The 14522-nt window shown below is 42.6% G+C and overlaps 1 protein-coding gene across 1 annotated transcript; it reads right to left on the bottom strand.

Moving 5' to 3' along the window:
• Positions 1-1863: 1863 nt before the first annotated feature.
• LOC136949093 (CD109 antigen-like) lies at positions 1864-14513 on the bottom strand. Its single transcript, XM_067243300.1, is given in 33 exon segments — positions 1864-2532; positions 2618-2720; positions 2848-3004; positions 3158-3291; positions 4016-4081; positions 4286-4441; positions 4549-4739; positions 4917-5088; positions 5433-5664; positions 5871-5952; positions 6075-6251; positions 6811-6952; positions 7290-7508; positions 7707-7820; positions 8059-8155; positions 8422-8560; positions 8826-8895; positions 9236-9325; positions 9911-10087; positions 10201-10263; positions 10386-10490; positions 10723-10974; positions 11235-11344; positions 11499-11619; positions 11721-11826; positions 11968-12049; positions 12152-12191; positions 12365-12490; positions 12619-12846; positions 13121-13149; positions 13458-13632; positions 13793-14061; positions 14510-14513. Coding segments are annotated over 33 exon segments (4416 nt in total). The 3' UTR covers positions 1864-2344.
• Positions 14514-14522: the final 9 nt, after the last annotated feature.

Below are 14522 nucleotides of genomic sequence, written 5' to 3'. Positions count from 1 at the left end.
AACCCCAGTTTGATCACAGTTGGTAACATTGAAGTGGGAAATGATGAGCAGGCTGTGAGAGGTATACACTATACCTGAGTTTCCTGGTCCTGAGTTGATCTACAGTCTGGGAACAGCACAAGCTGTGTTCACCTCAGGGTCCTCTGACAGATTGCTGATTCTCCTTTCTCCTGGCTTTGGACGGCCATGTTGAGGAAGACGAGGGTGAAGATGATGGAGTGGCAGAGCGGAGGTGGTGATGAAGTGCTGTCACATCAAACCCTTTCCACACTGTTGAGAACACAGAGAGGGATGAGGTGAATGTCAGATTGTCCATACGACCAAAAATCATGCATAAGGGAATGCACAAGGAAATAGATCATTGCAAACATGTCAAAGTGTATCCCCTTGATCACCCACAGCATTTCTTTTTTTTCACAAATCCAACGAAAACACAATAATGTGAGCAGAAGCAAGGTCAACAACCTGGTGCTGGCCAGACCCAAACATTGACTGACCTGTCCAGGTTCATATATTATAATCTGCATAGTAACCAGCCTGAGTCATGTGGTATTAAGGCTAACCTTTAGAACCTCAGACTGCTGGTACTGACTCCTCTCTGATCTGCTCTACAAGCTGTATTGGTGTGTTGAGTGATCTCCCACTGACAGGTGCTTATAGTATGGGAAGTTACACAGGATGGTACACATCCATCACCAACCATCCACTCACACGGTAATCCTTTCATCCTCTTGTTAGATTTCTGCTGACAAGCATCAGATTTACCTTAGTCCGCAGTTCACTGGATATATGAATGAATGAGTGGTTGAATGGATGGATGTGTGGCCATGTGAATGTACAGTTGGCTGAATGGATTCAACGTGTAACTTCTTAGGACACTGACAGTCCTGCAAATCCATCAATGCATTGTACTCATTTATCATCAATAATTTGTCATCACGGGGGAGGGAAATTATAGAACACATTTTTTGTCATATTTAACATCTTTAAAAATCTTTCTACCGCCTGATATATTTTAAGCTTGAGTTGTTTGATTCCAGCATCATTCCGGTGATTGTTCTTTTGCAGGTATGGCTGCGGCTTCTGGACCAGGAGAACAGATGCTCCAGATAGGAATCAGGCATCGACGATTAGATCCTCTGGGCTTTTCACAAACAGATTGATGCTCTATTTGCAGGTCATTCGGTCATGTTCCCTTCATACAAACCTTTGCTAAATTTATATTAATATCAAATCAGCAATAAACCATTTGCAAAGTCATAGTCTGATTGTTTTTTGGTTTTGTTTTATCCCATTCAAATGTGCTCCTTACAGATATATTTATTTATATTGTTATTTTATATATTATATATAAGACCAGAGGGATATATATACATCCCTCAATTACAATACTCTGATAATGCATTGTATAGAATACATAAACTGTACAGTTGATCGCATTTGTCTTCAATTGCATTGTTGATAGCAAACACAAGTTTACTCAATGATTACATAAGGTAGCCATGTTTATCCTCTGGTCTACAGCACTTGTCCTAAAAGGACATGAAATGTGCATTCCTTCTAAAGTGGCAAGATTTATACAGTCATTAAGGTGTCCTGTGCACGCAATGACCAGATGCTGCCAAACGCATCATGCATCACCATGAGTGAAAACATATTGAACCCTCAAAAGTCATTCATTTGCAGTTCAAGCTGAAATGCACAGACTGCTGGTACTGACTCCTGCTGAAATAAATCTTAATTCACAACTTTACTGCCCCAGCTTAACATGTCTGTCTTTTCTTCCAAGAAGAGAGCTCCAGACACAGACACATGTGGAGAGCTAATGGCTTTTATTTTGTTCTCCAGCCAACTCCAGCCGGATGTGCTTAAGGTCTGTATCAGAAGTTATTCTGTCTGTCAATGCATTCATATTTTGAAGATAAATTGGTATTGCACTTAAACATCTGGCTGAAAATATATTCATTATATTCTTTTCATCATGTGTCTACTTCTTAAGCATACAGAAATACAATTACTACAGCATGGCGTTCTGATCCTATGTATAAATCTCAATTACAGAGCTGCCTTAGTAAACCAGTTCAGTTTTCTGAACAAATATTTACAGTCGGATGTCAACATTTAATAAAGTGTACAGTATTACATTACCAATACCAGACAAGTACATTTAAAAATCCAGTGCTTGGTATTATAATAGCTGAAATCAAAGTCTGTATCTTCATTATCATTTATCTATTCGGCTAAAGTACTGTATATAATGTAGAATATATTCACTGAATAGTTATTATTAGCAAAACTGCGTTTTCCAAAGGACAATGGCTGTCGGTGTGTGGGCACACATATGTTATAGCAATAAGACAGAAATTATTATTGCAAATAGGCATCCCAGAGTGTAGGTGGCGCTGTTGACTGAATGAGTGGAGGAGTTGACACTGATCACAGTCCTGCAGCGGCCACATAGCTCTCCACAGAAGCCACAGGCGTCGATTTTGTGCATGATGTCTGACTTGTATGACCTCACTGCTCTTCGGCCTATGGGAGTTAGGACAGAGAGAGAGTGTGTGTGTGTGACAGAAAGTGAGTGAGTCAATTCTAGGTAGCTAAAAGGGTAACTTACCTGGCTCATAGTAGTCATACACCTGGACGACAGCAGCTTGCAAATGGGCCACTTTGAAGACTCTCACAAGTGGGAGGCTGATGCACACCTCAGATGTATTCAGCTGGAAATAAAAGAAAAAGTTGTTACAGAAAACTGCAACATATGGTACGTAGTTAAAATCATATCAAGCAAGGAAACTTGAATCAAATCTACTGTGGCTTTAAACATGTAAACATGAGCTAACTTACCGAGTCTAAGTATATGCTGACTCTGCCAGGCAGTATCTCAACCTTTCTGACCAGGTCTCCCACAGACACAGCATCTGGGGCTAAGGTGAAGCCACTGAGCATGCCCACATCCAGCATCAACATGCCTGTCCGAGGAATCATCTGGCTCTCCAGCAGTCTGGTCCACAAACACCAGACCACCAATCAGATGAACTGTTTTAGAATGCACTCAACATGTACAGTATATTAACCTTCAGAAATGTGAAATAAAAGTATATCACAGTGGGTCTACAATGATGTCACTGTACTGACATTACAGGAAAACACTTACCTAGTACATATGGATAAGTTCATATGGTCCAGATCTTTCTCATCCTCAAAAACAGTCACTGTAAGAGAGAAGCCTTCCTGATCTGAAGCATGTTGAAGTTCATCCTTGCTCTCCAAATTGTAGAACACATTCATCTTCATGGAACAAACAAGGGTGGTCCTAATCAGTCAATGTGGTTTTAATCTGGGACAGGCCTATAATTGATCTGTCGTATTTCTACAATTGATCTATTATTGGAATGTCTGCTTTGTATTTGGGGGAACTCAAGCGTTACCATATCTCATGGAGCTGTTGACAAAGTACTATTTCTACATTACTCTCAAAAAAACTGTTTTATGAAATGACAAAATCCTGGTTTGTTTTTACTTCCTAGATGCAATTTAGATACTAATAACTTCCTGAGGGCCAGGAACAGAGAACCAGTTGTTTAAAACTAATGCAGAAGCAAACACAATTGGAAGCAGGTTCCTTCCATCACATCCTTTGCGAGATACAATCAGGGATACTTCAACAGAAACAGGAAGCTATGGTTTCCAGATGGTAATTGCTGAACCAGTGAGGTATTCTTTATTGACCCGTTCTGACAGAGGATCTGCACAGCGTCGTAGGAGACTTAGCTATCGCACCCAGCTGCTGCCTGCATTTGGTCTGCTTTTGGATCATATGCTGGGCTGGACCAAGTGAGAAGGAGGAGACCATTCTATTTAAGGTGGGGGTCTGGACATGAAGCACGATTGAAAAATGCACTAGTAATGAGGATGTGCCATTTGGAGGCCACCATTGGCACTTTCTATAGTGTGTATGTATCCTAAATTGCAAAACAGTTGGCCTGTTCTCATTTCTGTCCCAATACTGTACCTGAAATAAGCCAAATCCTCTGCCCTTTGTGAACACGTCAAGGACAATATCTTTGTCAGCATCAATCTGTAATAAATAGTTCTGCAATTATGCACTTTACAAACACCATGGTCAAACATTACACAGACAAAGGTAGACACGAGGCTTCCTCTTGCATGATGCAACAGAAGATCTGCCCTTTACAGGAAACTATGAGCAGAGCATTAACACAAGGAATGCACAGTGGAAGAAGAGGCAGCCAGAATGCAGCGTGTTATTAAGGGTGCTTACCTCCTGACCCTGCTGGAGCATGTATGAGGTGGAGTTAATAAAGAAGAGGTTCTGGGAGAGAGAAGTTGGAGAGGACACTCTGATGCTGATGTCAATGGCGTTGGCCCCGCTGAAGGCTGCATAGCATGCCAGGGCCTGAAGGGCTATTACTGTGTCCTGGGAAGGGGTCAGGGGTGAAAGATTCAGAGGTCAGATGTTAAAGATAACCGACAGCCTACCGGGGCTTTACTCGATATGACAAAAGGTCATAGGTACAGAGCCACCTGAGTGCTCCCGAATCCCCCAAGGTGTGTTCTCTGCTGGCTGAGCCACTTCATGAGCTCCAGTCCCTCCACCACACTGCCTCTCTTATACAGAGCCAGCAGGACGTACGACGCCATCTCTATCTGAGATGAGCGCGCCTGCCGACTGTCTGGCACTGCTGCACCAAATGACTTCCAGGTCATGACCTCATCTGGAGGGGAAGAGTAGGGGGATCCAGGAGGTCAGCCATGATATTATTGGAAATTGGAGTTGTGAGTACAAAATGACTACTGTTGCTTTGATAAACATCCAACGTGTAGGGAAAGGCCTAGGGGATTTCCTGGCCACCTAACCTGTTCAGTAATTCCCCCGGATCCCTACCCATTACCCTTTATATCTGCTCTCCTGGTGAGTTCAGCCAGGGCAGTGTCAGTCTCAGGGCTGTTGACTAGAGACAGGGCATATGCTGCCAGACACAAGCTGTAGTTGCTGGACACTCCACTGTTCACTCTGGCCTCCAGGTAGCTTACGGTCAAGGGAACATTGCCAGAGAACATGTTCTGGAACAAGAGACAGGAAAGAGGTTCATGGGTAGGTTAGAAAAAAATGTGTCCTCATGTTTCTTAACAATATTCTAACATGACTGGGCTCATGGAGTAATGCATGTCATTTAGTTGCATTAGAACTCCACCCGACCGCCTGTTGTAAAATTACAACGTCACTTTTAGCTCTTTAATTGCTCATTTCTTTATTTTGAAAGACCACATTTATCCAATAGCATTGCAAGGCAAGATAATAGGACCCATTGGTTTATGTAAATGTGGTCTTTTTGTTTTTTGGAGAGCTAAAGGTGATGTTGTCATTTTAAACCGGGTCTTACAGGTTTAATGCCCGAGTTCCTCACCACGTAGGCCTGGTCCTCCAGGAGGGTCATCAGTACATAGGCGGTGAGAGAGACAGGTCCATCCTCCATGCCCCCCAGCATCTCTGTGTGAATCACCCTCCCAGCCTCGGTGAACTCTCCCTGGGTCGCCTGCCGGCCCACCAGCCAGGCCATGGCCCTGGAGAGCACCACTGGGTCTATCTGCATGAAGGGCCTGGCCTGGAGGAAGCTCTTCAGGACGTACGCTGTCAGCCTGGGGGTAGGGAAGGGGAGAGGGAGATGGAAGGGGTGGGTCAAGGGAGGGAGAGGGAGGAGGGTAGGGGGGGCAGGGAGGTTCAAGGGGTGGGACATGAGGGGAGAAGGAAGAAGGAGGCAGGTATAAGCCATGGGGAGAGAGAGACAGAGACACAGTAACAAGAGAATCGGTAGATGCATTGACGTCGCCACCTGCAGACCCACCATGTGCTGCCAGCAGGGTCGCTATTTCCAAAGGCACTGAAGGAGCCATCCTTACGCTGGTAGGACAGTTCTCGCTCATAACCTGCTCAGAATGCAAAAACACAAACGCATGTCTGTGCGTGTGAGCATTCTTTATGTAAAACCAATGCTAAAGGTATATTACACCTTGAGCAAAGTTCATCATGCATATTGAAAACTGATTACCTGACATCATGTTGGCCAGAGCCTTGCTGCGGATCTTCTCATTGGCTTGAAGGGACTTATCCAGGTACTGGAGAATGTAGATGTTTGGAGCGAAGAGGATCATGTTTTGTTCACCACAGCCGACAGGCATCTCAACCAGGGATCCTAAACCACTGATGGACAGGCCCAGGATATCACCTGTCATTGGGACAGGAAGAGACGTGGGCAGCATTTCAACGTTACACAACATATTTTGGTAATGGAGTCATGATGTTGGAGGCAGTGAACAGATTTATTACCTGGCCAGAGGATGTTTCAGAGAAGAGAGAGAGGGAAACTCCCAAAATAATCAAGAACAGAAAGCACTAGAAAGGCATTCCTCTCATCCCTATTTAGCTTTTAAAAAGTATAAATAAACCATAATGTTAAGCCTTGAACAACAAAAGTATGCTTGCTCGACACTCTACCATGACAAATACCTAACTTCCCTGGTCGTGACTGAAGGTAATACAAATAACCAAACAAAGACGCTCGACGTAAGCATTTTGGATAACTATCATGTCCGTTTATCATTTTATACTTAATACCTCAGACAACAGATTTAATTTTGACATCATGTGCAAGTAGTTTAAACACCCAATGAAAAGTGGGTATACACGTTACGGTTGAGCTCACAAAATGTAAACTTTACATCTTGTCCAAACACACTGTAAAACGCTGCTTTTGAGGAAGAACAGAAGACGGATGGGGGACGTACCAACCACTGCCACATGTGCCCTCTGGCTGCCAGGCACTACGTCCGGGGGGAAGGAGAAGCTGATGGTTTTGGACAGGTTTCTCTTATCTGGAGGAATGTCCAGAAACAGAGTCTCCGAGAAGGACCACTCGACGCCCTCGGGCTGCAGGGAAGCGGAGCAGACAGAAGGGGTTTGGTTTAAGATGAGTACCAGACAATGGAGAAAATAATGAAGATGGAGCTTAATCTGTCGACGCTCTGCTGTACGGACGAGCACATTAAGGGGAGGCAGTTTCACATGTTATCCTTATTGCTTTACTTATATTCTCATTATGGGATGTTTCCCCCAGATTATGGTCTGTCCTTGTTTCTGGAGGCCACAGATCACATCGCCAGTGGAGGAAAGGGCAACATTAATCCATTCCCCTGGGTGCCATTAAAGAGACATGTCATTGTATGATAAACTATGGCCCTACCTGAGTCAATGTTTGCAGTTGTACCTTGACTAGCACGGTGCGGACAATGTCGTCCTCGGAGTTGGCGGACATGGCGTGTACAGATATTTCCATCTCTCCTAGTTCCAGTGGCATGATGGGAAAGAGCATAGAGGCCTCGCCCTGACTCTCGATGATTACTCTGCGTGCGTTTGCCATAGTAATGTCTCCCTGATCCTCCAAAACAAAGTCATACTGCTGGCTCTTCTCAACCAACACCATGACCTGAGATGAACCAACAAGAGGAATAGGAAACCAGTTATAGATGGTCACTAAAACCTGATATAGAATGAGGTTAGAAGATGGAGATGAAAGGAAGGAGTTTCACATCCATATTTCATTCTTTCCCTTGGCCAGAAATTATTAAAAAAATAATTCAGGCAGGATGTAAGAAAAATGAACGACAGTTTGTCTCTGACGTACCTCGTTGTCTTGGTCCAGGTAGTTGGAGATGCTCACCTCCAGCAAAAGCTGCTCTCCTCTAGTGATATGAGCTGGCACCTCCAGAGACAGCTGGAGCTCCTGGGACAAGATCCTCTGTGGAGACATCCCATAATAACACTCTTATACTAACACCATGGATACATAATACATTTCCATAAAAAACAAACAATGACTTTAAACAACAAGAACAAAAATGTCCCTGTTGTACATTTATGCATTTAGCAGACGCTTTTATCCAAAGCGATTGTTGTAGACAATAAGATATTTAATTTATACTGCATTTACAGTATGTTTATATATGTTGTGGAGATGTACTGCTTAGCAGACATACTCTTTGAGGCATGGAGGCAAGGCCGTAGACATTGTTTTTTGACAGCACCCAGGAAGTGATGTCTTCAGTCACATGAACATTGTCCAGGGCCAACGCACTGAAAAGCAAAAGTGTCAAAGAAAAATTGGGGGAAAAGAGTGTGCAGAGGAACCGTATCGGTTCCTCTGCACAGGATCGTAGTAATAAGAAACGATATTGTCCAAAGGTAAGAACTGTCTTCACGATATGGTGGGGATAAGGTGTTTTGTAATACGTAAACGATTCTCAATCAAGCTTCATTTAAATAACGACAATGCATCAAAGGTATGCTTCCGTCCTGGGCCATGTTTCCTATGCTCTGAAAGCCCTGGTCCAATCTCTCACCTCATGATAGCATCCTCCCACAGCCAGAAATCCCTGAAGTCCTGCCTCATGGAGGAGTTCTGGTCCCCCCACTGTTCCTGCTCTATCAGGGCCTCTATCAGGGCCTCCTGCACCTCTTCTGCCGCCTCCTCCTTCCACTCTGAACAGCAGACAAATGACTTGAGAGCAACATCCTACATGTTGTAATCTATCAAGTGTACATGTGAATGTTTCAGATATGTTAGCTCTCCAGAACTAGGTGATGGAATGTGTCGTAGTATGCTGCATCTCCACAAGAGGGAGTCCTCTTTTGAGGAAAGACCAAACAGCAGGAAAGGTCTAATAATGATAACATTCATACATTGAGTGGGTACATCGATTGATTAAAAGCTTCATGTGTGAGCGGTTTCTTTCGTCAACCATACCCATTTGAAGCTCCATAGATTTGTCTATCTTGTTAAGATTTGCATCAGTCAGCACCACCAGGTTACTAGCCTGAGGGTTGCAAACAAATACAACATAGTATTCTTCAAACATCATTTCACTAATATTTGTCAGTGTAAAGAAGAGAAGTAAACCTATTGTGTGTGGACTGAATCATATCGCCATTTTGAAGTCCACAATCGGTTGACCTTATAAGATGCCAACATGTAGCACAATTCTAGCCCACATGTAGTTTACAGATGCATCTTGTGTAGCAGCTTACATGTAGGTCAGCTAGGCATCATGATGTAACAGTATACTGAAAACAACAGATCTTGTTTAGAGCTTAAATGGTTCATTTAATTGATCGTGGGGTGTATATGCTTTGTGAGACCGTAAAAGCTGCAATTACCTTGAACACAGAGAATGGGTCGTCCATCGCCCTAAAACCATACTGAATTGGTATCTTCTCATACAGATTTTCCACCAAGTCCCCAGGCGCCTGGAAAGAAAAACACCCACAAAAGCACTGTAACAAACACTCACAAGATTCACAAGAAGGCATCCAGCTATGTTACATCTGGTTTGACCAGTTTAGTGCAACTAAGACTCCTCCATTGTTTGACTTGAAAAGATCCCTTTCAAAATGATAAACAAAAATCTGGTGAGACTGCTATAAAACAAATGCTGGTCAGCCACACAAAAGGATTAATCAATCTCTGGACATAATCTTACAATGTATTGCTTGATTGACTTTCAAACTGGATTTAACAGAGGTGTTGGTTCCAGACTTCTGATATGGGCGTTCTCATTCAGCCACAGGAAACTATTCGACTATAAAATGCAAGACATTGTTTTCATTCCTGATCATCCTACATTGTTATTATTCACAGTAAATGGATCCCTCACCCTCGCTCACTCAGTGACTTTACCATCTAACCCATCAATCAAAACATGCACCTTTAAATGTCTCTGAATACCAAAGTTGAATGCACTGACACTCAGTTCTAGTCATATATTCAAAAGGTAGACCTCTAGTTGTTTACATTACATTCAGTTCACTTCAGAAATAGTGGTTGTTAGTTACATTGTTCAGCTGGGCTTTGGCGATGGGGATGTATACAACATCATTGATAACCTCTCCATCTGGGAGGATCCAGTAGACTGTGACCCAGACCTCAGGTGACCAGGCCGCTGTAGGGCTGAGGGAGAAGGAGGGGGACGCCTGTGTCCCAGCATCCACCACCTGCTTCCTGGACATCACCTGTAAATGACAGAACACGTCAAACCAAAGGGCACTGGAGAATCATACATCTGGTTTTCAAAGTATGGTAGAAGGCGGTGCAGAAATGCGATTTATTTCCAATGCTATTTTACCAGATAGTGAATTTCACTGAGTTGGAACGTGCTCTCAACGTTTATTTCTAGTTGTTCCCCAATCTGGAAAATAAAGAGAGAATTTAACTACAATCTTTGACATTTTTAGGTGTGCCACAATAAAGTATTTATTCATCCCAGCTAGTCCACATCAGATCTATGTATACTGTGGATGGTCAGATCACCTGTGCAGGGATGGGGTTCACTGGTTGGATCTGGAGGTATGAGTCAGATGGAGAGATGTTGCTGTCGTATATCTCCAAGGTCTTCTCAATGAACATGAACCTGGCCTGTGGACCACAGTGTGTTGCATAACAGAGATCTCACGCTGTTCACAGAAGTCTGAGAAGGCCTCAAGCTATTTTTATTCTCATACTTTTTCTTTAGCTTGACATTATAAAAGTATCTGCAGCAAATCAAACATGCATTTAACCAATTTTGAAGAATGGCGAATTTCTGCATGCTATACTGTAGCATTCTTATGGATAAAAGCAACAACCTCAGGAAACTTGAGCCATGTACCTGGATACCAAGCATCTCTACGTCATCTTCTAACAGGAGCTGGATCAGGACAACCCCGTCCTCTGGTACAGGGAGAATTAATCTCCTAAAGCCTCCCTCAATCTCCATCATGGTTGGAGGAGAGATGCTGCTGTCATCTTGTTGTTGTCTACGTCCCCTCAACCTGGAGGTTCTTTGAGTGACTTCAATCGACACAGATGCCATGTGACCCTCCAAGCTGAGTGGCTTTAGATCATACCTGGATATTCTCAACTGGGGAATTCATTTGTTCAAATTAATGTATTAATTCCTGAATTCTTTCAAATTAATTTGAATAATTCTTCTTGTTGTTATGATCAGTGACCTATGCACTTTGTAAAGCTCTCTCTTGGAAGTTGCTTTGGATAAAAGCGTCTGCTAAATGAATAAATGTAAATGTAAATAATTTAAACCCCTGGCATAAAGTGAGTGAGACTGAATTACACAAAACCAAGTTGGAAACCAAGAGGAGTGTGTGGTTCTTATTCCCTTACTTGAGTGTAGAAGTGCAAATATGGCTTGAGTACATGTGGGTGATTTTGGAAATCAAGTTGGTAAATGTCCTTGATGACATTCACTGGCACTGTCTTGTTTGTTGTGATTCCTGAAGAAATACAAGAGATTTACAGTTTATATACTGTTTATCCTATAAAGAGAGACTGTACATGAAACATACACATGCGCATACAAAGAAAAATACAAATGAGTGTTGTGTACAGTTAACTTAGTGTTTCTTCATTTGTGTATGATTGACACACCTGTTGATATTGCAGTGACACAAGCAGTGACATAGATGGTAATGCTTTCATCATTACGTAGTCCTAAACTGCCAGGAAGCAGGTCATCCTTACTGAAGAAAAACTGGGTTGAACCATTGATCTGGAAGATTAAGTAAAAATACAATTGACAGACAGCTGTAACCACATCAGGATCGGAAATGAGAGGTTAGTTTAGGAGACAACAGTTTATTGTCTGGAAACCTCTTTGGTTATGTTCAGGTTGAATGGGTTGACAGAGTTGTCAAGGTCGGAGAGTAGAGTGATTGAGATGGACACAGTTCCCTGCACTGGCTGTCCATTGAAGAACCTGGACAACACACAAGATGATGACAATAACACTATTAATAAAATTAACCTTTACTCAGCATGTACACATCAAATTGAACATGACAAACAAGTCCAAACACTTATGGATCAAGTGATATGTATACGCATTCAGAAAACGTACTGGGCAGTCACATTCCCAATGATGTCATCCCCCACAAGGATCTCTGGAGCAGTCCTGAGTAGCACTTTAAAATGAGGTGGCTCTGTGATGACATATATTAACAGACGTTAGGTAACAAAGTCACATGATGTACTGTATGTTTAAACAGTTGAAGATCAACACTGGATTCTTGAATGTGGCCTACTGTAGTCCTCCACAGTGAAGCTTGTCTCAGTGGCCCTCTCCTACAAAGCAAGAGACATCCACTCAAGTTAGTCTGAGACTAACTTTTCTGTACCAACTCTTCACCACCAAACATAGTAACAGTGATATGTGTTAAATCTATGTACAGTCTTTCTTATCTTGAGATTAGTCAGAGTATAGTATATATAGGCAAATGGCTCTGTACAAATCTCACCGTCATTGCAGCCACGATTATCCATGTCCCCAAGATAGGATTGTCAGACAGTCGAAATTCTTTGGACACAAATCCCACATGGCTATCCTCATGGCCCCACCTTTGGATAACATTACCTTTGGGGTCCTGACAGGGACATAACCAACAAAGGATATCAGTCAAACTACACCCTAAACAATGCCTAACAAAAAAATATTTTCAGCGCTCTGTTTTTTTGTTTGTTGGACACAGGATTGAGTGTGAAACTGCCCCACCCTTATGACAATATCCAGGCTGTTCTTGAATGGTCTGCCGTTGGGTTGGACAGAGAGAATACGCAGCCTAACAGTCTCTCCAGGTTGGTATGTGGACTTTTCTGTCTGGATGAAGGTGGTGAATAGGATGTTGAGGGTGGTGGTGTTGGTGAAGACTTCCTTGTCCCTCTGGTAGCCTTTCACCACTACAGTGTATGGAAGGCTGTAACTGGTGGAGCTTTCGGGGATCTGAAAGATGAAAACAGCCATCAGTGAAAGCAACCCAACCCTACTGTACATTTGGATTTGTCTCTCATATTAAACATCCCATTTATCAATTTATCTGGAGAAAACTGGAGACTATTTATCAATATCTCCAGTTTGAGGTGAAGAGCCTATACTGATTTTTTTACCGTCATTCTTTGCAATCTGTCTTACAAAATGAATCTAATGTTAATATAGCTTTTAAAAATAACAAAAGCTGAAATAAATGGCTGTTAAATTAACACAAACTCGTACTTACAGGAGGAATGGTCAGAATTCCAGTCAAACCTGAGAAAAAGACAAAAGTCAGCACATACGATAAAAGCACTAAACTTGGATGGCAGCCCACATCACTCAGTAGTCCTGTACAAACCCACATCATCTGAGTGTTTCATACACATATTTTAAATTTGGCTTTGTCAACCTATATGCCTGAATACACAACATGACAAAAAAGTGTGAGGTGTAGCTCTGTGGTAGAGTGCTTGACCGAAAATCAAGAGATTGCACTTTTCAATGCCCCCCTTATGTCGCTTGGGATAAAAGTGTCTCTTAAATCATCGCATTCTTATCAAATCAAGCGAGGTCCAGTTCACCTGTAGTAAAGGTTTCCTCTGCTTTGACTAGGCTGGTGTCAGCCTGCTTCACCTCTGCTGTGACCCTGACAGGGCTGTTGCTGAGAAGGGTGACGGCAAGAGAGTTGGGAGTCCCTATGAGCAGCCCATCAGGAACTGAGATCAAGTAAGTGGGTCCAGTCCACGGAACTGATTTCTTACTGAAAAATTACAGAGAATTCTAAACATCCCCAAAATGTATCCCATACTTAAGTTGATGACAATGATCATTGTTTACGTAGATAATTGTACCAAGTTAACATGTACACTACTGCAATGTGATATATGTTTGGATATCTATCTATTCAGCTCCGAACATGCATTTACCTGAGGGTGTCCTGAGCAGAGTTAAGATCAAAAGTGTAAATAAATACAAAACACACGCCGAGAACACAGATCCACTCCATCTTCAACTGTAGTTTATGGCAGCAACTGTCTCTTGAGCCACACTCCAAACAGACAACTTCACCAGTGGCAGACAGCTCTCTCTCTCTCTCTCTGGGCTCAACCAACCTGCAGTGTGGGACAAAGACCCAACTCCAGTACTGTGCCAGTGACCTAGGGACACACTCAAAGCAATCATTCACTACACAAATACACACCCACCACAAGCTCAATTTTCAAACAATTCTTTCTCTCATAGACAGACACACACACAAAGTATCACCTTTCCCTGCATGTCAAGCCCAAAGCTAATCATGACCACATGGGTGTATACATTGTGTAGGGGGGGGGGGGGGGGTAGTGACTATAACACCTCCTTACAGGTGTAAGTAACTGTATTCAAACATACCAACAACGAGACTTATTTATAATAAAGGATATAGCAAAGAGAAAGGGTTATAGCTACAATGGCATGTGAAGCTCAAGCTTTTTACCTATGGTACTATAACTGGCTGTTCTTAAATTTTAATAATTCATATAACCATTTGATATGTTTGTTTAAAATTTCCATCAGATGGTGTGTGTGAAGACGTGGTGACAGCTGAGCGGGTGAGTGTGACCAAGGCTTTGTTGTACTAATCATCGTTCACTCATGGTGCCATC

Source organism: Osmerus mordax, chromosome 9 (assembly GCF_038355195.1).
Source record: "Osmerus mordax isolate fOsmMor3 chromosome 9, fOsmMor3.pri, whole genome shotgun sequence".
NCBI classification, from domain to species: domain Eukaryota; kingdom Metazoa; phylum Chordata; class Actinopteri; order Osmeriformes; family Osmeridae; genus Osmerus; species Osmerus mordax.
This window is presented reverse-complemented; position numbering and strand designations above follow the sequence as displayed.